Here is a 25468-nt window from a genome sequence, read left to right as displayed (position 1 = left end):
CCAACAGTACCCTTAACAGACCCTTAAAAGGCTATTTCAGAAAGAATGAAAGAAAAAAAAATGAGAGGGTGGAGTCAGAAATAAGATTTTGGGTTGATCACAAGAACAACCTGGGAAAAGAGTTAATGTGGGCACAGATTACCACTCCCCCACTCACCCATCTGGTTCTGTCCCATATTTCAACAGCCTATTGAGTGTGAGGCATACAGATTATCTTTTCCTATAACATCCTATAACATCTCCTGCAATTCCAGTCAGACTCAAGATGTCAAATGTTGGCTACTTCATGTGGCTGGAGAATGGATTGTTTGTCACCCATTCCATTTTACTCTTCCTGTCTGTCTAGTGGAGACTATAGGAATGTGAGAAAAGCAAAACAAAAAGAGGTAGATTGGCAAACTTCTGTTCTAGTGGGCTTTACGTGTTTCTTTTTTCCCCCAGAAAGGGTAATGGTCTCATCATTTTGAGTGCACTTGTAGACATTGCCTGCTGTAATATATTGCACTGCAGCACCCTCAAATTGCTGCATAAACAGATTTCCAAATCTGTATGCTACAGCACACATTTTGACATTAAAAGTCTATCTTCTTGTCTGCAGGGTTTGAAAGCCACAGATACACTTACTGTTTTCTTTCACTGATCAACCCTTTGGGAACAACATTTGGAACTATCATATGAATTTTGTTCATATATGGTGAACATAGATTGATATGTAAAATACAGACATGTATTTTGAAGTATGGAGCTGTGGCTTAACATGGTATTGCAGCTGGAAATGTGAAGGAAGAGAAGTATCTGACCTTTTAACTTTGGGCAACAACCAGCATCTATGAACTATAAGCAGGAAATAGCTGTACAAGGCTCTTAGTACTTTTTGGGGCCATAATTTGTAAAAGTTGACCCATTTAAAATTGCACATCTCTTCTTCCTGTTGATATCGATTTGTTTCAGTCTGTAGACTGCAAGTCAGGTAGAGTGTAAGTTGACAATAGGGCTTTAATATTGCCCTGAACCAGGAACCTGAAGGAAAAATAAGCTGGTGTTTGTGAAAGCATTGTTTTCTAGTATGTGTAAATAGAGGATGTCTTACCAGTCAGGTATGTGAGCACATGAGAAAATGTCCAGACTGATGAATATCTCCTACAAACTGCTGTAATGGAATAAAGTGAGATTCACTTTTATTTTAGGCATTTTTTTTAAAGAAAACATGACACCCTATAGCTGTGTGTTGCCAAAAAACATATTTCTAAAACATAGAGAAAAGGTTATAAAGTGTGAATACAAACAGGGCAGTTAAAAAGGAAGAAATAGTGTTTTAGAGACCTTTTTGTTTCTAAACTTTACACGAACAAGGGACACACAAGATTGGAGGACTGACTTCTCCAAGCTGTTTGTTTTCAGTGTGTGAAAGAGCCTGCCTGTCAGCTCTGTAGGACAGGTGTCCCTACCGATGTGACACTTTGTCCCTGTCCTTAAAGAGTTTATTTAATCCATTAGTTATCAAAACAGGAAGATGAAACCTTGAGGATTTTGCATGAATGGAAAGATCTTTGCAACTTTTTGGCAGTTTCCTGTATTACTCTTAATACCTACAACAGAAGCACTTAGTTGTCCCATGTAACTGCAGGTTCTGGTGCGCTGATTGCTTTGCACTCAGAGTTCAAAAGATTGTCCCAAAGAATTTCTGATTATAACATTTTCACTTTAACCTGAAGAGACCAGGTAAGATTTACTAGTATTTCTGGATTGGTCTACAGTTTGAAGAATCAGTTGTTAAATTAACTCTTAATGCAAGGCAGTACTATTTTTACCCCTTAGAATTTTCTGAATAGAAAGCGTTTTCTTCAGAAATTAATATACTTGAGTGTTTTCATTTTGTTCTTAGGCTGTATTCAAGATCTGAGATCAGAGACTTCCATGAAGAAGAGAAGGCATAAAAATATTTAAAGGATTTTTAATAATGCAGTTGTATCAGATGTGGTATCAACAAGCTACATTTTGATGCTTGGTTCAAAATTTGTTATTTAGGGATGAAGACATGCAAAGCCTGGCTAGTTTGATGAGTATGAAACAAGCTGATATTGGAAATCTGGATGATTTTGAGGAAGACAATGAGGAAGATGAAGAAAACCGAGTGAATCAAGAGGAAAAGGCTGCAAAAATTACAGGTTGGTTTTGCCACATTGATGGTAAAATAGAGTTCTCTGTCCTAATTGCCAGCTATATCCCATGGATTTTATCCTTATGCTGTATTTGTATTTTGTTTTGACTCCAAAACAAAACGAGATGTAAGATAATTAGATTGAACAGGAACCCGTAACTGAACAAAGTTTAGTTTGATTTAAATTCATTAGTGTTTGTGTACTTATGAACCCTATTTTCAGGAGAGAATACACCAGCTAGGCAGCATTTTAGGGAAAGAAAGAACCAGTGTGAAAAAGGAGCAATTGGCAGACAAAAATGGACCAATAAGTGAAAAAACACACGGAAAGTGAAATAAGGAAGGCAGTTTGTAAAAATTAGTTACACCATTGTTAAGCACAGAGATTCTGCTCAGTAACATGATAATTCCAGGCAGTGTAGTGCTTTTGGCTGGGGTTGTCTCATGGAAATGAAATCAAGGGACTATTAAGGGACTTCAGTGGGATTTGGCAGTAAGGCTGTTTGAAGCGAGGTGGTATAACCACATCTTAATTGCTCGCTGCTGAAAGTGCTCAGTGTGGTCAGGATAGCTGAACTAATCGACATAAGGTCAGGATGTGATAAATTATTGGTAGAGATCATTATCTGGTGCTGCTCCAGGTGAGTTCTGTAGGAGTTCTTAGATTAAGAGAAGAATTAGCAAAAGAAAAGGAACTTTTTGAGCCAGCCTTGATGTTTGCCATTGATCTTTTAAAATGTCAAAATAATGAGATCCTTCTCTAAGATGGAGTAGAGCATCCCAAGGAAAGAAATGTATTGTCAAATCTGTTCTTCAAAATCCTGAGGAGCCGTGGTTGGATATTTCGAAACAGTAATTGCATTTCTTTTTTGAGCTTTTGTTGCAATTGAGAGACTCTGCCTGAAGCAGTTATTACTTAGTTATATTTACAGTTGTGAAAGGATGCAAATCTGTTTTCTCTATGCTTTACATATTCAATTAAAAGTTTTTACCATGATCAGATCTCTACTTATGCTGTATTTGTGTGGTACATAGCAGATTGGAAAGTCAAGAATAAAATATGAGAGATAGTGTCTTCTTGGTCAAGGAGTGGTGAAATACCAGTCTGGCCACACTGAGATCACTCTGCAAAGCCTCTCACTCCTTTCCCAGCATAACCAAAATAATTGAGCTGCATGTTCAGAACAGCGAACAGAAGCACAGGCCATCCTGTAATCCCAGAGAGAAAAGCACATGAAGGAGGTGCTCCAAAAAGTCTATATAAACTATTTGCGGGTCTATTTTATTAAGATATGCCTATACACTGCTCTGAGGACTACCTCAGAAAACCTGTGTGCAGGGTAGTAAATGGAAAGCAGCAGATCTTGCTCCTCAACTTTATTGTTTTTGCAGTGCTCAGCATCTTAGCAAACTCAGCGATTCCTGAACAGGCAAAAATCTCATGTAGATTGGCCTATTGCATTTGCTGGCCTTTGGCTCTACATAGTGACCATCCCTGTAGTTAGATGGGGAAAAGTGGGCTGTCTGACCTAAGTTAGGATTGTTCCGAGCCTCTTTCCTCCTCATACACACACTTTTTGTGTTCATCACACTGAGTGCAGTGCTAAGACCTATCTTGAAGTTTCAGAGGCATTTCAGCTGTTCAGGTATTGTTGTAAAGGCCAAAATGTTTTAACCAAATATTACACTTTCTCCTGGAACAGCAGAAGCAGTAAATACTTCTGGAGTTACAGTATCTGCTTGTTGCTCAGCCCCTTCTGGTGCTATTTTCTGATGATACGAAGTGGCAAGGCTGAGCATTTAGTTGGTGGTCATGAAAGGAGCCTGAGGAGGGAAAGTCAGCCTCAGACCTTTTCTTTTCATGTTGGCTGGCTAACTTTTCCTGTGTGAGACAAGAAGATGGATGGACTAGGTATTGAAGGAGAATGGACAAAAAGAAAGATGGAATTAATATTGAAGGAGAGTGGTTTCCCAAGCAAATGGGAGAGCCTGAAACAAAGGCAGTAAACATGGTAAATAAAATAGAGAAGATCTGTTTCAACATGTGTTAAAGACAATGTAAAGGTTTCTTCTGATTTCACTGTCAGTTGGAATGACTCCTGCAACAAATAGAACCAATGGAAAAAACTGATAAAACTCATGGAGGACAGCTCAGAAACAGGGGAGTGGGGAGAGTGCTGGCTGGGATAGAAGGAGGTAGGAAAATAGGAGCAAATATAGAAAGAAGGAAATTAGTGAGCAAAACTGATGTGGTGATGTAGTCTTTTTAAATTCCTTTCAAAAATAATTGTGTTCACAGAATCCCATGAAGTTAATTGAGGAAGTTACATAACCCTTTTGAAAGCTTGCTGCTCCCAACATTTTCTCATCTGTTGCCTTGTTAGGGTGTTGGCAGCCAAGCTGGCTGGAATGCCTTCACTGACTCAGAGTCCCCTGCGGCAAATCACTTTGCCCTGGTGTGCCTGTTTTCCCAACTGTAAAATGGGGATACTGGCTGGAGCTCCTCTGGAGGAACGATGGGAGGATTACAGAGTTCATTTTTGTAAGCGAGCTTTGAAAAAATAAAGTGCAAGCAGTAAAGCAGAAGGGATTATTATCTTTACTTTTGACTCAAGGTCTCACAGAAATGTTGGATGACGCCATGACCGAAACACTGTCATTCTCAAGCAGCAGCTACAGGCGGTACTGCAGGTCTTTGCCACAGACACCGTTCCTTTTCCAGGGTACAAAAATTGATGTTTTACTTGGGCCCAAAGTTACAATTTTAGAGATGAATAAATATATCTACACTAGGGGAATGGGACAGCCCTTCTAAATAGGTCTCTAGATGGTGCAGGTGAGTTAGGAAATGCTGCTGCTTTTCCTTGATGTGTTGCCTAACACTGGTAAGTATCTGTGCCTCTGTTTCTTCAGCCATGAAATTAGTGATGCAATTCTGACCTACCTCAAAAGCACTGTAGAATTTGATGTGGTCAACAGAGGAGTTACTGCCATAAAGCTGAACTTAAGATGAGGCCAAAAGATGTTTTCCATTCAAAGCTCCTCTTCTTTTCAAATAAAAATCTTGCTCCATCTCAGTTTTCAACTTCCTTGACAACATTTCTTGTGTAAATTTTGCACGTGTAAAAACTGTATCTCTATCTAACTGTCCTAGTTTGTGTGAATGTGAAAGTGATGTTTGTAGCCACGAAGTTCAAGTATTAAAATACTAAACTTCAGCTTCTCTAAACCTCCTGGAATTACCCTGTCCTTCATCTCAAGTTGAAGACGGGACATTCCAAGCCACTGAAGAAGTGTGGCTAGTAACTCACAAACCTAGGACATTAATAAATACACTGTTTCTCTTAATGTTTTAATTGCTACACTGAAGTTAATAGGTGCGTCCTGCTCCATCTGCCCAGGAGCAGGGTGACTCTCCCAGGTGCCACATGGACTGAGCAACATGCCCATGTGCGACCTGTTGCAGGTGCCCGAGTCCCAGCTTATTTTGAGAGCAGGCTTCTGCAGGGCAGTATGTGTAACCCTTCCTTGCCATTTGAAAAGCGTGACCTCTTGTGCTGTTTTCTGATATCTTTACTCTTTTTTTTTTTTTTTTTTTTCTGGTAGTGCCACGCTGCTTTAAAAAAAGAGCAAGAGAAAAGGAGGAGAAACACCTCTAGTGATTTATACAGCATACTTGTTGAACAAGCTAATATATGCTTGTAGATAATGAGATATATAAAAAAGATAATATAAGGCATAAATCTTCAACCTACTGTTTCCACTCTCCAAAATATGACATAAATCATTTAATATTGTAATGAGAAACACTGCAGTGCATACGGGTGTTTAGGTTGGCAGATGGGACCAGGTGATTCAGACCACATCAAAGAATTCCCTCTTTTTAAAGCTCTGATTTTAATTTGTTATTTTCTGACAATATAAGATTGAATCGTAATTGTTGTTTTTTTGGTGGTTTTTTTTCTTCATATGCTGGGTTAATAAATTGTACATCATGTCAGCATTTCACCCTGTTTAAAGCTGGTAATTTGTTTCTACTAGCCTTTTATAAGGTTGGTTCTGTTTTATTCGAATACAGCAGGGCTTTTTGCCTTTGTGTCTTAAAACCTCTCAGAAGACAGTATGACACTGTTCAGGAGTCTGAGGTGTATATATGGTTTTATACTGAGAAAGCCAAACTTTTGGGGGCAGTTCTGGTGTTATTTTAGGGCATTAGTCTTGTTTGCCAGAGTTAAAAATAAGGAAGTGAGGATGGTGAAATTAACTCTGTGTAGACAGCCGTAAATATAATCTCATCTAAGTAGATTGTGCTCTATAATCAGGAATGCTGGCGAGGTGTGGTGAGGAGGAATTCTGCTGTGGCTTTGTCATTGGCAGAATAGGTCATGTCCAAAAGATACTGGCACATAGATCATTTACTTGGTAATTTGCAGATTGGCATATCTTTGCATAGTGGCTGGAAGATAAGTTTTTAACCATGCGATTGAGATGCACTGAGGTTCTGGACTCTGCTTTTGCCTTCGGCTTTATGAAAGCATGACATTCGGAGGTGGATCAGCTGGTGTTGCCCTGTGGGAAAGCATGGGAAGGTCTGAGTGGTGTGGGCATCAATGCGAGCTGGTACAGTCATTGTAGTGCTCTGTTTTCTCTCATTCTGATGAAAAAAAAACAGTGGGATGTCAGTGATGTTCAGTGAGCAGAATAATTTCTCCTGCACAGGTTTCTTCTGCCCACTTTTCACCTGGAAGGCCAATACAGGCTGTCCCCTCTTGACAGAAACCTGTACCTGAGGGCTTTCTGAGCTGTGCTCAGCTCAGTCCCCATCACTACAGAAGCTGTATTTGTCAGATGCTGTGGGTAGGAGCTACTCTGGGGTGGGATCAGAGTAGAATCTTTCCCCTTGCAGCAAAAGTAAGACCTAGTTGGTTTTTATTTCTTTCTTGCGCAATTATGGAGGCATCTTGATTAGAATTAAACACTGAGATCGATAGGTGTTAAAGTTACAAGTTCATGGCAACTCACAGCTGTGCACTATGGACAGAAGGAGAAATAGGATCTCAGGGAGCACCTAGGTTCCTTGCATAGCATTACAGTAGAAAGTGTCACTGATGGATGAGTTCAGTATGTTTTCCAGCACCACAGTAGTGTCCACATCTTTTATATCTATGATGTGCATTGGGCTCTTGTCACTGGTTGTAAATGATAAATAACCACTGTGTGTGTATAAACAAACTGCAGTATGTGTGTATATGTATTAATTTTCTGTGGCCTTAAAGACTTGGTAGGGAGGTAAATCATTCTGGGCTCCTTTGTCTTGATTTAAAAAGTGGTTTAAAATTCCAGTTTTTTTCACAATCAGGAAAGCCCCTTTAATTATATCTTAGTATGTCTGTTTTGAATTGATGTACATACTCATCTTCATAAAGCTAATTACTGTTGCTGACACCAGGAGTCCAGCAAGATTTGTTTATTAAATGATCACTGAAGGGTTCTACAGAGATGCTTTGCTATAGGTATATCATTGTTAAAGCGTATTCTTTCAATTAATACTAAATGTCTTCTCCCTTACTCTCTCTCTCTCTCTCTTTTTCTAGTAACAGTGTCTGTTCCACTTCTGTTTCATTAAATGCCCTTGCCTTACATTTGTCTTGACTGGCTTCTATTTTCAGAAATTGTAAACCAGCTGAATGCTCTGAGCAGCTTAGATGAAGATCAAGATGACTGCATAAAGCAAGCAAATATGCCTTCAGCTAAATCAGCCAGTTCCTCTGAAGGTCTATGAGCTTTCCTCCTTTCTTTCTGTTTCTGATTGTCTGTATTTACTGTGACCTATTGCCTTTTGACTCCTGCTTGTATTCAACTGTCAGTTTTATCTCTGTGCTTCCACCCAGCATGACTCTCAGTAATTTGTAGTGCATCCAACAGGTAACAACACGATAGAGAAAGAGACTATCTCCTCTGCAGCTGCTCTGTCATCTGATAATGAACAAGAACAGAAAAAATATTGGGGAAAAAAAAAGAAAGAAAACAAAAAAAAAACAAAGCATAAAACTTCAGTTGTGCTGTCAGTAATATTTGACCTCTCTAAAAACAAAATGTCTCCGCTCTGATTTCACGTGCACATCCAAAAATTAAAATTTCCCTCTGATAGTTACCATCTGCGTGAACCACCAAAGAGAACTGCTGTTTAGTTTGTTAAGTGTTCTGCAGTATATATTTAATGAAGATGATAAAAGACTTCATTATAGTCATTTATATTTCATGGTGTTCTGATCAGCGAATGGTAGTTTCATTCATTTCACTTTTTTTTTCCCTCTCCTTTGTTGTTGTACTACTGAAGTGAATTTGCTTAGTTGTTCAGTAGGTGACATTTCTTGAGACAGTACTTAGAGGGACTGTTGATGTGTAGGCTTTTTTAAGTTTGGAATGTGTTAGATGAACAGTTTGTATCTATACTGACACAATATTCCAACTCATTTCTAGAGCTTATCAATAAGCTTAATTTCCTGGACAAAGAGGAACAAGACCTGGCTGACTCTAGTATGAACCCTTTTGGTGATCCTGATGCAGCCGAATTAAATCCATTTGGAGATCCTGATGTAGAAGGTAATGCATTTGTTTTGCATAATTAATCACTAATTAAAAGTGTTAAAAACACGTGTGGTTTTTTGGGCTTTTTTGTAGGACTACAAATGAAGAATGATATTCTCATAAAATACAGTTATTGCATTAGGTACTGAGGTAGCAAGAGCAGTTATCCAGTTGTCACTGGAAAATTGGTTTGTCCTTTGAATCACATCTTTCCTTATGTGCATTCGCTTTGAGGGGATATGAATTTAGTTGCTGACCTATCTGGTGTTTTACAACTGCTCATCTCATAGACTGCACATGTGGTATGAATGGGCAAAGCATACTGTCAAGTGCCTCTGTTACATGTGGAACAGAATCTTCAATGCAGTTCTTCGCTGTATCACAGCTGTTCTTGGTTTGGGTTAGCTCTAATCTTCATTAACATAGTTTAATTGTATCTCTTTCATTCTTTTTTGGTTTTATGGCTTCCTCAGTTAAGTCTTCTGGCATCACGCCTTGCACTGCGTGGTAGGTGTTAATCCTCTTTCCAGACCAACATGCCTATTCTTGTTTTGTTTGGGTGAGAAATAAAATCCCTTTAAGTGTTTAATTTGTGACTTCAGCCACAAGACCAGAAAGCAGCATCTTAGCATCTTTTCTGTCCCCAGCTTCATGTCCAGATATCTAGATTTCCATCTGTTGCCATCAGAAAAAATAATAATAAAAGCTCTACTCAAATTTTCCTGTTCAGTGCTCCAAAACTTTCTTTCCCATAAAAGATACCAAGAAGTATTTGCCACCTTTGACAAAACCTCACTGCAGTGGCAGTGGAAGTGAACCACACCAGGCAGGAACAGGCTAGGTGTAGCCATGGCACTTCTAATGCCAAGTCTAATGAAGATGTGTTTCAGAGCTGTAGTTTCCACCTACTCTTTCTCTGAACAAGTGGAATAATTTCTCGTGTTTTTTCTGCCTTCTGAGTCCACAGAACCTATTAATGGACTGTGGTGTAGTCCCACAGTCTGTATTTCTCAAACAGGGATATTGCACTATCCTGTGTATTTGGCCATTGAAGTCATAAGGCCACTATCTCAGGCTCCTCCCACTCATGAGTTGTCTAGAGCTGCAGAAGTGAGTTGTTTCAGCTTTGTAGATACTAATACGTATGGATTACATTTTGGTGTCCAGATCTTTGGGTTCTTTTCCAGCTTGCACCTCAGCTGCTAATACCTTTAGGATCAGAGAAGGAGGCAAACCAAGGATGTAAAATACCCATTCACGTTCAGTTGCTCATGCACAAATTTCTCTGAGACTCAGCCTATATTCCTTTCTTTCTTCTTTGCTTAAGAAAGAAATGCTCCCTTTTCCCTGGAGAGAATTCTCCAAGTCCCATCCTACCTAAATTGCTGTCTTCTAAAATCAGCTTTTCCTTCCAGAAAGCAGCAGCTCTACTGATGACAAAATATGGGAACTAAGAATCATTTCCTTCTTATCTCGGGGACTGGGAGCTGGAAACTGGTTGTTTCCTAGTGTTGGAATAACTTAATGCCTATGTCATGTTCCCAACAAGTTGCCTGATCCGAGGCTCCAGCCTGCTTACATTCCCAAAAGACTCCCCATATGTATATGTCACAGTTTTTCAATCAGTTTTAGTCCCTTTAACAGTATCAATGAAGGCTTTACTGCCATCACAGACAATCCTCCATTCCTCTGGATCTGCTTTGTGTACTTGGATAGGTCTCAGGCTCTTGCGTCCCCAAAGAAGTCCCATGTCTGTTGCTGTGGGCAGTGATGCTGAGTTGCTGGGTGTGTACGTACCAGCTATTCCTCCCACACAGTCACCATCACGCAGCAATCAACGTACCATAACATGGCAGTGATTTTGATAAACAGGGTGGCACTGGATTCTTCCTACTGTGTCATGGGTGTTTTTCGTTTGGGAGGAGTGGGGTCTCAGTCACGTTCATATGAAAGAAATGTGCCTTCCTGGAGCACTGAACATTGTGGAAATCTGACGTGTTTTTGGCTGTCAGATCGAAGTGGGACATCTGGTGCAGCCTTTTTTAAGGTTTTAATGGCTCACTTTAAGCCACCACAGGCACCTTTGAGAAGTGCTGGCTCTTCTACTCCAGGGCTGTCTTGTCCCTGCAATGGGCATTGGTGATGTTCATCCTCCCTGACTTGTCCTTCTTGAGTTGTGCCTTTCCTCCAGCTCTCTTCCTTCAACAGAAAGTTGGAGGGAGAGGAGTAAAAGTGCTAAGACAAATTGGTTATGGCGGTTCTGGTCTTCAGCAACAGAAGGGATCTCTTTGATATATCTATGGCTAATCAGCGTATCTATACATGGGCTGCACATAGACACTCATTTTGAGGACACTTCCCTTTGTTTTAGACTGCAGTTTGGAACTATGGAATACTGTGGAAGACCATCTGTTCTTGCCCTACCACAGAGAACAGACGTTGTCCCTCTTAGTTTAGGATACTTCTTCTACTTGGAGATCTCAGTGCAAGTTTTACTGCTGCTGTCTCTTTTTTGGAGGCAATTTGAGACTATGCCCACTTGTTTTTGCATCCTTCAGTGAATGGGACCTATTTGGTGGCTGCCCCAGGAGCCTGGGCGCACGACAGAGGTTCAGGAGTTTAAGGCAGACTTTCTCCTACAGGCTTAAAGAGTCACATTACCTGTTTCACTTGTCTTGTGATCAGCTTAAATCGGGAGATTAACTTTTTATGTGTGCAGGGATGAGGTATTTTTCTATCCACTCCACGTTAGTCTGCTTTATCTTTTTATATGAACGATCCAGAATCTTGAATTTAGGTTTTATGTGAAAGATCAGAGGCTCTCAATGAAATTTGTAACATAAATCCACCTGCAGCCTCATTTCCTGAGCCCTTTGCCATCAGAGGCTAGAAGGCACCATGTGCCACTTGGTAGAACAGTCCAGGGATATTCCTATCAAGCCACTACCTTGAGTGCTTATTGAGAGTGCTTGCAGTCACCCAGCGTATGAATATGTATGCACTGACAGTCACTCAAAGAGAAAGGAGAATTGCTTGCCAGTAGGCGCTTGTTTCCTAGACAGATATTTCTTGTGCCTGTCCACAGCTGTGCTGCTTTCCCTCTACCTTTCTAATCCCATAATCACCTAACCCTGGGAATGAAGGGTGGAGAGAAACCAAAGGCATGATTGCTCCCAGCTTCTTTGTGTACACTGTGGGTGCTCTGCATGGCAGAGGGCTGCAGCAAGCTACCTCAGGGTACTGCTGTGGTTTGAAAAGTCCTTGGTGTAAGTGATCATGCACAGTAGAGTGAACATGCATATGAACAACTTGCATCAAAAATCCTCAGAAATCTTTCAATGCATCTTGTGGTTGACGTGTCAAGTTGAGGCTTATCATCTCTGTATCTAGTAGGTCAGCTAGATTAGTTAGAAATCTGAAGAATCGAGAGCAAAGCCTTGTCCAGAATACCATTCTGCAGCTTTTATACTGGCCAATATGTTGATAATCTTTTGAAGATTGCTTTTTGGATAGTCTTTTAGTCCCATTACAACAGAACTCTACAATCAGATAATTTTTGTGCAAAATATTTTACACGTGGAAGGCATTGTAGCCAATAAATGCAAATAGGAAACTACAGAACACTGTCAGTGTCCCCAGAATGTTTTCTAATTAGATGGGGATTCTGCTTTTGAAGTTGTGTATGACCAATACACACCTAAGACATGAAGGTAGCTATTTTCTGCTACTACATCCCCTTTTAATTTAAAACACTATTTACTTTACCAGTGCATTTCTTTATGTTGTGCACAGACTTCTGAACTCAATGCAAAGTACATTACAGTGCAAATGAAAACAGTACTGTTTTGCAGTACCAATACCCAGCATCCTTATAGGATAGTCCTAAGGAGAGCAATACAGGAACCAAGATGTAGGAGAAAAGATTTCTCTTTTTGTGTTTCTTAATGAAATGTAATGTCTTGCTGGTACTGGCTAAAAAAAGTAGGGGAGAATCATCAGTGCTTTGTAGGAATGCCAAACACTGTGCTTTCTAGAAGTGTTGGGAAGTAATATTTTTATCTCCTTGTTCCGCTGCACTCACATCACCATCGTGTCTGTGTGCCTGCCAGTAGTGCAGCAAGTGGCATAGCTAAGTATCTTTCACATGTGGCTTCTTCTTTCATCTTTTGCCAAAGGGAAAGTTGTGTATGTAATGTTTTGGTAGGGGTTCTGTTTGGTTCTGAGGAGTGTGTCACAATATGTTTGTGTTACAAAAGGCAAGTGGTTTGAAGGGCAGGGTGGTTTTTGGAGATCCTCTGGGAACTAGAAGGCTGATTGTGCAGATAGGCAGTGCCAGTGAGGGTGATTACTATCACAGGCAGTCTTTCTCAGTGCAGTTAGAGCAAGAACTGTCTTCAGCATCTGGCACAAGAGCAGATGGTGCTGCTGCTGTAGTAATATTCTACCTGTTCTCTTGTCACTCCTACCCCTGTGGCTTTATTTCTTAACCATGCAAAATTACCATGTGTTTGACCCTTGGAGTGCCAAGCTGCAAATGTAATTTTTAAATCTGTGTAGAGAGCTACAATTAAAAAATGACTTCAGCAATTGAATGAGTTTTCTTTCAGCTCTGATTAATGATGGGGAGAACAAGAAAACAGCTGGTGAGTTGTTAGTATAAAATCAGCCTGAAGAAGGAAAGAAGCCTCTTCTTAAGTTTTAGAGGGACTTACAGAGCAGTGACAACACTTGATGTGAAAAGCAGACCTGAAGGTTCTAGTTGGATTCAGAAGAGGGAACACTTCCCCTGGCTTTCTGGGGTTTGTTCTTTGCTCTGCCTGCTGGCAGCGAAGCACGGTGGGTGCAAACCCCAAAACCATTCTCTGCTAGCTGGCTAATGAGCCTCTGGGCTCTGCCCTCCAGTGCAGGATGGGTTCCCTCCTTTTGTGGGAACAACTGAGGAAGCAGAGAAAAAAAAATGGTGTCCTGGATGACAGGAAGAGAGGATGAGGAGACAAGCTCAGTGGTTCTAGTGAGTGCCTGTAAGTCCTGCCTGTAAAATTAATTCTTAAAAATGATGTCTTTAGAGGCTCCTTTACATGTAGCCCATATGTGCAGCATTTTGTGACGTCTGTTAGCTAATAGTAAGCCTGAGGTCTCTCAGTGCTGATCTGCAGTGCTCTGTGTGTGAGGCCATATCTGTAGAAATAAATTTGCCCTGGTTAGGGCAGTTGATCCACAGTGTAGAAATAGAAAGAATTGCAAAAACCATTTCTGTTCTCCTTAAAATCTATTGGATTTCAACAAAAATTTAACGTGTTGTTTCCAAGAGGCGCTTGAAAACACATTAAAGATAGAAGCTTACCATTCAGTTACAGCACATGATTTCCCTGAATGTTTTTAGTGTCAGGAAATTCTACTGACGTTCTTTGCAGTAATAAGTCCCCTCTTTTTAAACCACAATGTATGCATCCTAGCACAGTGTGAACATTGCTTTGAATGCCACGTGTGAGTTACCAGGATGTTTTGCTCAGATAAGATAACGTGTATTTATCAACAGATCTGTGTGCAGGTGTGGTGATCCATCTTCTAATACGTAGTTGCAGAAGTAAGCATTAGGGGCTGTGCACTTTCTTGATAAAGTATTTCAAGATTTGAAATAACTTTAATCAAAGAGTTTTTAATGAGCACTTCAATTTGAACAACGTGTACGTGGGCCACCTGTCTGTGTTTCGTTAGGTTACTCCAAATCCACATTAGGTTACTGCAGACCTCTTAAGCACCGGTGCTTGGCCGAGGCAAGCACTAAACGTGTTGGTGACATTGGAGTATCACCCACAACTGATGTGAGCTTCTAGTCATGCATTTCTAGACAGTAAATGTGGGGATTTAGCTCACCTGATTTTAGACGCTAGCAATGTGAACCTGTTCTGGTTAGCTGATTCTCTAGTGTGTCTAAGAGAAGAGAGAAATGGATGGTGGTAAGTGGTAAGGCTTAACCAGTTTAAATGGTAACAGAACATCTTTTTTTTTAATTCAGATTTTGCTAAGGCTGTTATTGCAGCTCTTTTCTTTTTTTTTTTTTTTATTGTTAGAAGGATTAAATAGATCTTTTTATAATATGCTTTGACAGTGTAAAGGCTGTTTGGCTATTAGGCATAAAAATAGTTTTTTCTGATCTCACCTTATTTCCCATTTCAGTGCAATGACTAGGCTGCATTACTTTTCATTCTCCTTTTAACTCCAGCTCTTGATGTGAGACTATGATAGCTGCATTCTGAAAGTGAAGTTAAATATAAGAACAAGAACATACGGTATACAAAAAAAGGTAGTTGTAAGTACTGTATGTATTGCTTCTTTAATACTAAGTTGGACCAAGTTGCTGATGGAATAAGAGACTTTAAACCTCATCTGGAATTAAAGGCATTTTTAAATGTAATTTTATGAATAATCACTGCAGGGAAATCCCATGGGCACAAGCACTGTGCATAGTCAAAAGTGTGTCTCCCAGTTAGAACCTGTAGTACTGTCTGGCAAAGTACAGCTTTATTTTCTTTCACCCAGCTGAGCTCACCATCAATCCCAGATGGGTGATTTATCTCCTGGGTGTCCACCTCGGGTTTAATTAAGGTTTTCATTATTTTATTCCTTTATTTGAGGCAAAACCATTTGTTCTTTAGATTTATGATGAAACACTTTGGAAACAGCTTCTTAAAAGTAGCACAGAAGACAGTATCATAATACAGGTCAAATGCGAAGAATCAAGAAGAAGAAAGGCACTAGGCATCTGTAACCAAGTCTTTCCAGTAGGTCCCAGTAGTTCTGAGAAGGACTAAAGCTTTTCCTGCTCTAGGCCTACTGGCTGGTGACTAGTCTAGTGCATAAGGTAGGCGGAGCTGCTCCTTGCACCATTGGGCCGTATTCTGGTTCAGCCAGCAGTGGCTCTTGCACAAGCCATAGGTTACAGTCGATCAGCACCGTGCAGGGCTGTGTGTCGCCTTGGCTCTGTGCTAATGGCTTGAGACAGGGTAAATGGAAAGTTTCCTGGTGGAGCAGAAAAAATCTGCATTTTCTATCAGTTCACTTGGGTAGGCAACTTAAGCACATCACATCTTCCATTCAAGACCAAGTGACTGCAGCACTGCTTTTTTTCACTGCCCCTTGCCTTGGTTAGTTGATTGACTAGAAATGTTGTCTTCCCAAATATTTGTTTAGTGACAAACATACTTGGAACTCCATCTTTTTTTTTTGTGTACCTTGCTAAGTTTTTCTTTTAAAGCTAAAAAATACGTTTTGTTCAATGTAGTAACCATAAATCTGAAGAAGAAAGACTTTTCATCATGAATAATGTGGGAGTGACCACTGAAGTTGAGGTTTTAAAAACTGTAGCTAGAAATTCCTATTTACGTAGCTTTAGAAAGCACTCAAATCCCATGTTGAACCATTCACTGGATTCTGAGGGAAGAGTAAGATGGAGGTACTGGTGTCATTGTGAGGAGCATCGTATTGCTGTATAGGATTTCAGTGTTCATTCAATACCCAGCAATCCTTCACTTCTATGCAGTGTTCTTTCTGTAGGATCTGTTACTCTAAAGAACTGCGTGGAGCTCCAGGTCGCTAATAACTTTTTGCTCTACAGCCCAAATAATAAATGAGTAATTTGATTATCCATCTCTTTAGGATTAATTTAAATTCTTTTTTTGCTGTCAGATGGTGTATTGTTCAAAAGACCGGTTAGCAAGGAAAATTTATATATTTTAAAATGTAATTACTGGTCATGATTTTAATTCAGTCATTTTAAGAAATGAAAAGAGTACCTACTAGCTATCACCATTCTAATATCCAATAAAAGTCATTTTATTATAAAATATAGGGTATCTTTTTGCTTTATTAAAAACTCAAACAATTAAGAACATTTTGTTAGGATACAGATTGGCTAATAGCTTGGGAAAATGCTTTAAAATCTGTTGTGATACCATTTATATGACAAATAAGAAAACTAATAACAAATCGGTTGAAAGCGCTTTAGTAAATGAGGAAATTAAACCTATTCAGTATACTCTAGATGAAATTATCTTTTCAAAGACCCTATTTTGGCATAAACAAGGTCACGCTACAAATGAAGCATGAGAATTTGTCTAAGGCTAGGACTTCACGTCTTGAGAATTATAAAGCAAACCGTTTCATAAACTTCAAAATACAAAGATCTGATAAAATGGCTTCAATTTTTTTTCTATATTTAATCTGCTTAATGATTTTCTTGTTGTTTGGTAGAACTGGACAGTGAGATTGCATCATCTTCAAAGGCAGAAGAAGGTTTCTATGTTGACAGTTACAATCCTTTCAAGGATGAAGATGCCCCAGAGTACTTGAACCCATTTGATGAACCAGATCCTGACCCTGAAACATTTGTAACCATAAGAGATTCTCCTCCTCAACCTGCAAAAAGGAAGAATGTCAGACCAGTGGATATGAGCAAATACCTCTATGCAGATACCTCCAAAGCTGAAGAGGAAGAACTAGATGAGTAAGTATGATTCTTCATCTTTCAGCAGTCTTGGAAGCATTAGTGGGATCCTTGGCTTAATCTTGAGGTGTATTGGGCTCAGTCGTGGTTATCCTTAATCACTTCCTCAGGACATTACTGGTCTTCAGCTTAGCAGTAAGAAATACCATACCCCCAAGTCACACTGTTCAGCTTCCCAGGTGAACATGATCAGCTAGGAAAAGCTTCTGTGCCTCTTTGATAGGAAACAGATCTGCGTGCCTGTTTGGCCCTCCATGCCCTGCCAATTGTAATGATACAGAGGTCCTTCCTATCTTCTTTGCCATTATTTCTACTACCTAAAATCAAAATGCTGATATCATATGCGCTTCATTAAGCTGTTTCTTTTATCATAACCACACACAAAACTTTAATAAACTTGCACTGGCTGCCTTGTTTTTTAGTATAGAGGCTTAACAGGGAGTGAGAGCTCTTTGCAAGAGTTGTGCAGCTTAGGAGGTTTGAAGGTGTTTACTTATTCCTTGTTTGTGGTTATTAGTCACCAACCACACCACTCATGAGGCAGTTTATGGTGATTACACATGAGCAATTTTACAGACAACAACTGCAATTACACTTTAGTTTTACAGTACTTAAGGAGATTTATCATGGGATGACATTTGCATTGCTTTAATATTTAATACTAATACAGGTGTCCTACTATCATCTTCATGTTTCTCTGTTTATAGCCATGTTGTAGGAAATTGAAGAATTCCCATGCATTCTAATAGAAATGTATAAAGGACCCTGCAGGGTTTTTTCCTTTTAAAGCTCTGTGGCCATGGATACGTTGACGTTCTGTGGAAATGAAGAAAAAAAAAAGGGGGCACTGGGGACACTGAGAGATTATTTCTCTGCCAGCTCCATCCATCAGGGCACTGCCTCACCAACAGTGCTGGCTGCTATATCATCAGACCGCAGTGTGATCACACTGTTGGTGGTGGTCACAGTGACCATCTCTGATTGTTGACAGATCACCAGAACCAACAGGGAGAAATAAGAATTTACATGTAATTTTACATCTTTTACACAAATTTTTATGGATTGACCCTCCTGTAGCCTCCTCATGCCACTTTCCTCCCACTGCTATGTCACTGAAAAAGACATGGAGGCAATTTTTTGGATGTGTTGGATAGAGGTGTGCAAGGAGAACCCTAGGATGAATCTTTATACTTAAACACTGTGGAGGAAAAAAATGTAGTAACAGAACATCAGTGTAGGAACATAAGACTTGGGATACTAGCTCACAGCTAAAAAGCACTATTATGCCTTACTTCGTGTTATTAATTGCCAATTTTTTTCAATATATTGTTTCTGCTAAGGATATGCATAGTATTATGAGCACTAAAAGAAAGATTTTCATAGGCAGTTCAGTTTTTGTGTGCCCCAAATTATAAGGATTTATGTCCAGATGGATATTGTTTGTTACTTACTGTGAATGCAGATGCTTTTATTATCTAAGTGGCTCATCTTCTTCCTAATCCTATTAAAGACTAGGCTTCTGTGTCAATTTGTGGCAGAGAGTTCCACAAGAAAACAAGGTATTATATGAAATGTATTTCCTTTTATTGATCATAAATAAGTTACCTTCCCAATCTCATCTACAATCCCTTCTGTTGGCTTCTGAAAACAACAGCAAGTAGTATTGAGTTTTATCTGCCATAAACTGTTGCTGTATTCTGTATCTCTAGCATGTTCATCATTACTTGTCACTTGTCTGAGTTAAGTGGTGCTAACTTTCTCAATCTCTCTTCATGCAGAAGTCTCTTCATGTCTCTAATCATTTTCATCGCACGTCTCTGGACCCTCTTATTTCTTCTGCTATGTATCTGTTTTAAGATGGGTGTTGACTTGGCCTGAGCAGTGTATTCAAGACAAGGCTGAACAACTGGGTCATATCATGGCATTAGAAAACTTTGCATGCTATTTTCAACCTCTCCTAACTATCTTATCTTCCAATTTTTGTTGTTTTGTTTTGGGTTGGTTTTTTTAAATCATTTTTTTAACTACCACTGGTCCATTGCTTTTTCAGGAATGTTTCTGAATGTAATAGGTAAAAGGTATGAGAAGTAGAAGTCTCCTTAAGGGCATTTATTGTCACTCAGGAAAATATCATGTATTTTTATCACTGCTTTTTAAAAGTTTCTTTGGGGTTCACTTAATGCACCATTTGGCTTTCTCCTGTTGTGTGTGAAATGTGACGATGTGTCCTGGGAACATGAACACATCACTGAAAATCAGGACCCTTGTCCCACTCTGCTTTGGCAAATTGCTAGTTCTGATTGTGGACTCAAGACTTACATAAAGTGCCCGAAGATCTGAACTCTGATTCCAGTTTTGTAACAAACTCTCGTAACCCTGGACGAGGTACTTATCCTCGCTGTGCCTCTGTGGAGGATTTACCTTGAGTAACTGGCTTAATGGCAATGTATTGCACTAATGGTTGTGAAGGTAATGTAAGATTTCACAACTCGCATCAGCAGAGCATGGTCACAAGCATCAGCATAATGAGGCATTGCATGGTACAGATGGACTTAGATGTTCTACTGCACATGAGTTCAGCTGTGGGGCTACTTTCCCAGAACATACTTCCTCTGGCTAAGTTCTCGTCCCTAGCTTGAGATAAGGAACATATTTTCTTTTTTTTTTTTTCTTCTTTTTTTTTTTTTTTTCTGGGAACTTGAATATTAGTGTAAAAATCTTCTTTTACTTTTTGAATTGTTACATTAAAAGTCAAAATGCTAGGTGGCTAACCGTTAATAAAGGAAAGCAGGCCTTGCTAAGTTATCTGAAGACAGTGCAGATGACCAGTACTTAGAGTGCAACGCCTTCAGGCTTAGCATTTTTCATTTGTAAGATAGCCTGATTTCTTACCTGTAGCACGCTGATGGCTTTGATCCTCTTCCTCAGTAAAATGGCAATTTTATTTATTTTTTTGTTAACCAATGATGCTGGTCAAAGACATTTTTAAATTGATCAGAATAAAGCTTGCTTTTTCAGATACTGTTTGGCTCTGTAGCTTCTTATCTTGTTAATCATTGCGTGGCTGAGGACAATGCTGTCTAATTGGTAAGGCTGTTTAGTTGCCATCTCTTGAAGCTGACTGTTCCATAGGAGCCACAAGCCACCCTGCTGCCACTGACTTCTTAGTGCCAGGTAGCTCATCAGGTTGGTTTGTTTAATTTTGTCATGGACAGTCTAACGTCTCTTTAGGCAAATCCCACTGTGTGGATCAGTTCAGCAATGTAACTGAAGCAAAGAGTAAGTGAGCTAACTTCAGGAAGGAGTGCATAGGGATTTTTCAGCTAAGCCTTTTTTTCAGCCAGGCTTAGTTTCTCATCAGCACCACGTGGAGGCTGGTGGACCAAGCTCTGCTGCATGTATCAGATACCAGGGACTTCAAAATGTGTAGTCTTTTTTTGGCAAGAACTGGGGAATTTTGTCTGTGTAAAATTTGCTGATAAACATTTTTGAAAATTTATTTTTAAGATTATTTGAGTGGAAAGAGAAAGTGGAAAATTGTGTGTGTGTTCAGACCATGCCATGGCCAAAATGTGAAGCCTGGCTTTAAAGCAAGATATTTTCTATGGCAAAAAGAAACAGCGACTTGTCTCTGCACAGCCTGTTCTTCTGATGGATGCAGCAGGTCCAATTCTTCAGAATTACACGTGCAGCACAGAGAATCCTGCAGCAAAAATTCAAAACATAGTTGTTCTTCCCAACTTTTTTTTTACTCTTTAGTGGGTTTTTTTTCCACCCAAATCATTTTTAACACCTTACAAATACACCTTTCTCATTCCCAGTAAGGCTGCAGAGGATAATTTCACCATCACCAAACATGTTGCATCTGTTGTCTGTTCAGAAATCTGCCTTGTAGAGCTAAGGAAGACTTTCTGCTCTCCTGCAGCACTCATTGTTCTTCAGCCTTTATCTCTTTTATCTTCATTTTCACCTCCCTTTGAACTTCCCGGTGTCTGAAGACAGCTGAGCTAGGCTGTCAGCTAAATTAGAGCTTCTGACAGCTAGGTGCATTCCCTGCTTCAGACTGAATATCCTCCTTTTTCTGCTGCCTCCCATGGAAAACACCCATCTGTTCTCATTTAACTTGCTATTTTGTTCTCACCCTTAGTTTTTACTGCACCGATGGCTTTGCACTTGATGGGCAGCAAAGAGGGAACACCTGAAAGTTGCCTTCAGTCAGCAGATGAGTTATTTTAGTGTTAGTTGTTCTTTCACTTCACTATCTGGATTTAGATCTGTAACAAGTGGCGGCAGATTCTCTGAAAGGTCTGGAGGTTTTGTGCCTGGTCTTTTCTTATGTGCTTCAATAGACTTTGCCTTTCAGAAGTAGACTTATTTTCTGCAGTGTGGATTATTAATTGCTTTCTTCTTCTCAGTCAAAAGGACAAGGGCAAACTGCATTGAGATAAATTCTAAAGTCAGCCCAAGAGACTGTAAGACGTATTTTTATACTATAAATGAACAAAACCGAGAGAAAGCTAGTGTTATGTGGAAGGAAACTGGATGACTAGTGGGCTTTTCATTTGTGCCCACATTTTTTAGTTGACAGCCTGGGCTAGCTCACTTCTCTTATCCTGGGAGGAAATTGGAAAATGAATCTAGCTAGGTAACTTACCAGTGCTGTCTGCATTATTGTTTCTGTCTAGAGTGGACTTTGAAGGACTGAGGTTATTTGTCTTAATCAGTTACATTTTGTAGAACTGTATGCAGATAGGCCTTTGGGGATTGCCGTGACTTCATGACATTGTTTGAGATGCACGATAAATACATTTTGCAGGGGAAGTACAGAAGAGAAAAGAAGAAGTTAACTTGCCAGTTTCATAATTAATTGTCTTGTTTTGGATGGCAGAACGTGAAAAGTGAAGGTCATGAGTAAGTTAGGTTAGTGTGAAGAAAGTTCCTGTAAGTATCCTTAGCAGGATAAGAATTGCTGTCTACTTTCAAGTCCATCGGTGAAGCTTTTATTCAGTGTATTGGTGGTTGATAGTTGATGTATTATACTACTAGATCACGTTTGGAAATGCTGTGGAAGTATTTGTTTAAGATGAAACAAATTGGGGGTTGGAAGTTAAATCTGTTCTGATTAAGAATTCTTAATTCTGTTAATTGGCGTATTCAACAGCTAGCATCCTCTCTCAAATTTGTTGATATTGAGCTCATCTATAAATCAGATCTTTAAATAGCCAAGTATGTTTTGATTTAGTTTTGTTACTAATAAAACATGTAATTTGGAAGTTGTCTAAAGAAGTTCCGAGCTAATCCAGTTTGAACCGTTTTTCTCACTTGTCAGTTATACCAGAAAGTAGCATGTAAAACTAAACATTTTCTTACATGGGATAATAAAAGCACTTTAGTCATTAGCTTCTCTAAACAAGTCTTATTTTTGTTTTGAATTCCAAGACAATTGTAAAGAAATGTTTCCCTTCTTTGATTAGATCAAATCCGTTTTATGAACCAAAATCAAGCCCTGCTTTAATTAAAGTTGGTCCACTGCAAGAACCAGAAAAGAAGATGAAAAGAAAGGCTCCTGAACCACCAAACCTCTTGCCGAAGACAGAGACAAACATGAGTGAGAACATGTCAGCTATTCCTGCATCGAGAGAGCTTTCTTCTTCTCCAAAGGTAGGTTTTTCATACTGAATTTTTGTCTTTATTATTAACATGCCTTTATGTGGATCGTAGACATCCTGTTTATTTCTGCAGGCCATCATAAAAGCTTTGCTTGGACTTAATAAGGTGTTGGTTCATCTCTATTCAGTTGCTGGTTCATAGGGAGACAGCAGCAGTAGGAGCTTGTATTTTTTCTTTAAGGATTTAATGACAACAGTAACAGCAACTGCAGTTGCAATGAAAAGAGTCTTCTAGTAACAAATGCTACCGGACTGCTGGATATGCCATTGAGAAGGAAGAAAATCATGTTGAACAATACTTTGTCTTGATCTATTGTAATGTCACTAAGCCTTGCTGCTGTTGAAGAGTCCGTGTCCACATTTCTATCATAGATCTGGGTTTTAAGAGCTTAGTACTGAACACCGTTTATTTGCATTAGGATTTGTATATGTTCAATTCCATTGTATGTTGAAGTAATTAAAAAAAAAAAAAAGCCAGAGTCTACTTTAAATCAGATTAACAGTTTATTAGAAATGTCCAAACTAAGTGTACATGAATACACTGTTTCTCAAGTAAAATTCTGAATTAACTTCTCTTGAATGGGGTGATGTGCTGTGTAGGTACTCTAGGATCACAAAAGCAAACTCTGACAATGTGGATTTTATCTCTAGAATTTCAGCAGATGCCTGTTCTTTTTTAAGCGGGAGAATAATTTAATGGAACGTATCAGCAGGATGTTCTTAAAAACAAATTTTGTGTGTGCTCACAACTTGTTACTAAAGGTACGAAGGTGAGAACAGGAGGCTTCGCTTCCAGCACAGCTCTCCCAATTTATGCATATTGTCATTTGTTTTTCCTTGTATTGGAGCCGCCATACTTTAAGAATGGAATGAAACTAATTGTGATACCTATCGCTTCGTTGCTTAATTAGTCAGCTAGATTGCTGACATGTCCTTGTCCCCCCAGGCTCTGATCTTGCTGTCACTTTAGCATTCACTTAGGGTAAAGAGTATGAGACCAGAAATCTAATCTGTGTCTGCTCACGGCAAAACAAAACAGCACAGCAGGGCCACAAGCATAACTTTCAATATGTAAAACCACTACCATGGCAATATTTCATCCAGGTATTGCAGTACTATCATGTACTGCAATGGGATTCGATCCTGTTTGCATGAGGTTTCGTAAGAAAAAAAAATCCATTTTATTTGATTTTTGGTAGAGTGTGGTCTTCAGGTCAGTGCAAAGCAGCCAAAGTAAAGCATTCTGGTACTACCAGGTAGAGAAGAGAATTCTGTGGAGAAGATTTTATCTACTCACTTGATGGAAGTTGTACTCCCACTGGTCATTGTTTGAGAGGGTGTTGTTTTTTCTGTTTGTTTGGGTATTTTTGATTTGGTTTGTTTTTCTTTTTTAGAGATCTGCTTCCAGGGAAATATTTCTGTGCCTTATTTCATGTTTTCATTGTGATAGAATAATGTTTTATTGCTGTGCTCAGTTATTGTGGTTGTTTTAGATTGTTGGAAAGCTGAAATTGATTAGGAAAGGATGCAGGAATGAACCTGCTGAAAAGACTGGATTGTTATGAACGCAGCCAAGCAGCTTCTGCAACTATGTAGGGTGTTACTTTCCCAGTGTTTTGGTGTCTACCTGCAAGAGATGCGGCCCATTTCTTTGCCACGGAAGCAACAGCTGAGAACAGTGAAGCTCCAAGTACTGAAACTGAAATATTCATTACGGCCGTGGGGGCAGATGAAATTTTATATTGACCTTCTACATTTCAGGAAAGCTTTAATTTTTTTCACAGGATTTTGAAAGATATGAGGCCATTAGGGAAGGCTCGAGAGCAGACATAGTATCTGGGTTTATTACATTACAGCTAGATTGGAAAGTTTCACTCACTGGGTATACCAAAGTGTTGCACAATCACTTATAAATCAGAAAGCTTTTACTAAATCTCTTTTTCTGTGCTTGAATTATTTTGATCTAAGATGATCTAATAATTGTAGATCAAAAGCACTTCACTTGGAATGTTGCTTGAAATTTGAAAAGCACTGCCGTTGAAAAAGAAAAGAAAATTAAAAAATTTCCTCATACCTGAACAAAGTAGTACCCCAGTAGGACCTGGAGTGTTGGCACAGATAAGTTGTTTATTACCCAACAACAGTGGCTGTGTTTAGCAACTGTGAAAAAACTCCAATCAAAGGGCATGGGAACTATACAATCATGAACTTGGCACAAAACTTTATGTAGGGGGAGTAGTCCTGTGGGGGTAAGTGTAGGTAAAGGGGAAGGTTAAGTAACTGAACTTAGGATGTGATTTGTCCAAGTTACCTGTGCACAGAAAGCCTCTGTATTACAGTAAGTAACCAGATCCCAACTGTTCCAACATGTTGGATTCCCTGTCTTGGTTGTCTTCATGGGAAATGATTGTGGAGCAGAAATGCTAGTCTATTGAATACAGACACCATGTTAATGTTTGAACTTTGGAGATTAAAGAAAAAGACTCCTAAAGTGCTTCTGTACATCTTTGGTAGAGTATTTGTAGTTCATTCTTATCACAT

At 39.3% G+C, this 25468-nt stretch overlaps 1 protein-coding gene across 11 annotated transcripts in view; it reads left to right on the top strand.

The window, feature by feature from the left end:
• Positions 1–25468, top strand: part of EHBP1 (EH domain binding protein 1) — a 196877-nt gene that overhangs the window by 75151 nt on the left and 96258 nt on the right. For 10 of the 11 annotated variants that reach the window (XM_031599124.2, XM_031599181.2, XM_031599150.2 and 7 more), the window contains exons 7-10: positions 2029–2168; positions 8645–8767; positions 17006–17258; positions 22733–22919. In XM_031599124.2, the coding sequence (XP_031454984.2) occupies positions 2029–2168; positions 8645–8767; positions 17006–17258; positions 22733–22919 (703 nt within the window). Of the gene's footprint in view, positions 1–2028; positions 2169–7830; positions 7936–8644; positions 8768–17005; positions 17259–22732; positions 22920–25468 lie in introns of all 11 variants that reach the window. The other variant, XM_090134678.1, reaches the window with a different exon arrangement.

Source organism: Phasianus colchicus, chromosome 2 (genome assembly GCF_987193195.1).
Source record: "Phasianus colchicus chromosome 2, bPhaCol1.hap1.1, whole genome shotgun sequence".
Taxonomy (NCBI): Eukaryota; Metazoa; Chordata; class Aves; order Galliformes; family Phasianidae; genus Phasianus; species Phasianus colchicus.
This window is presented reverse-complemented; position numbering and strand designations above follow the sequence as displayed.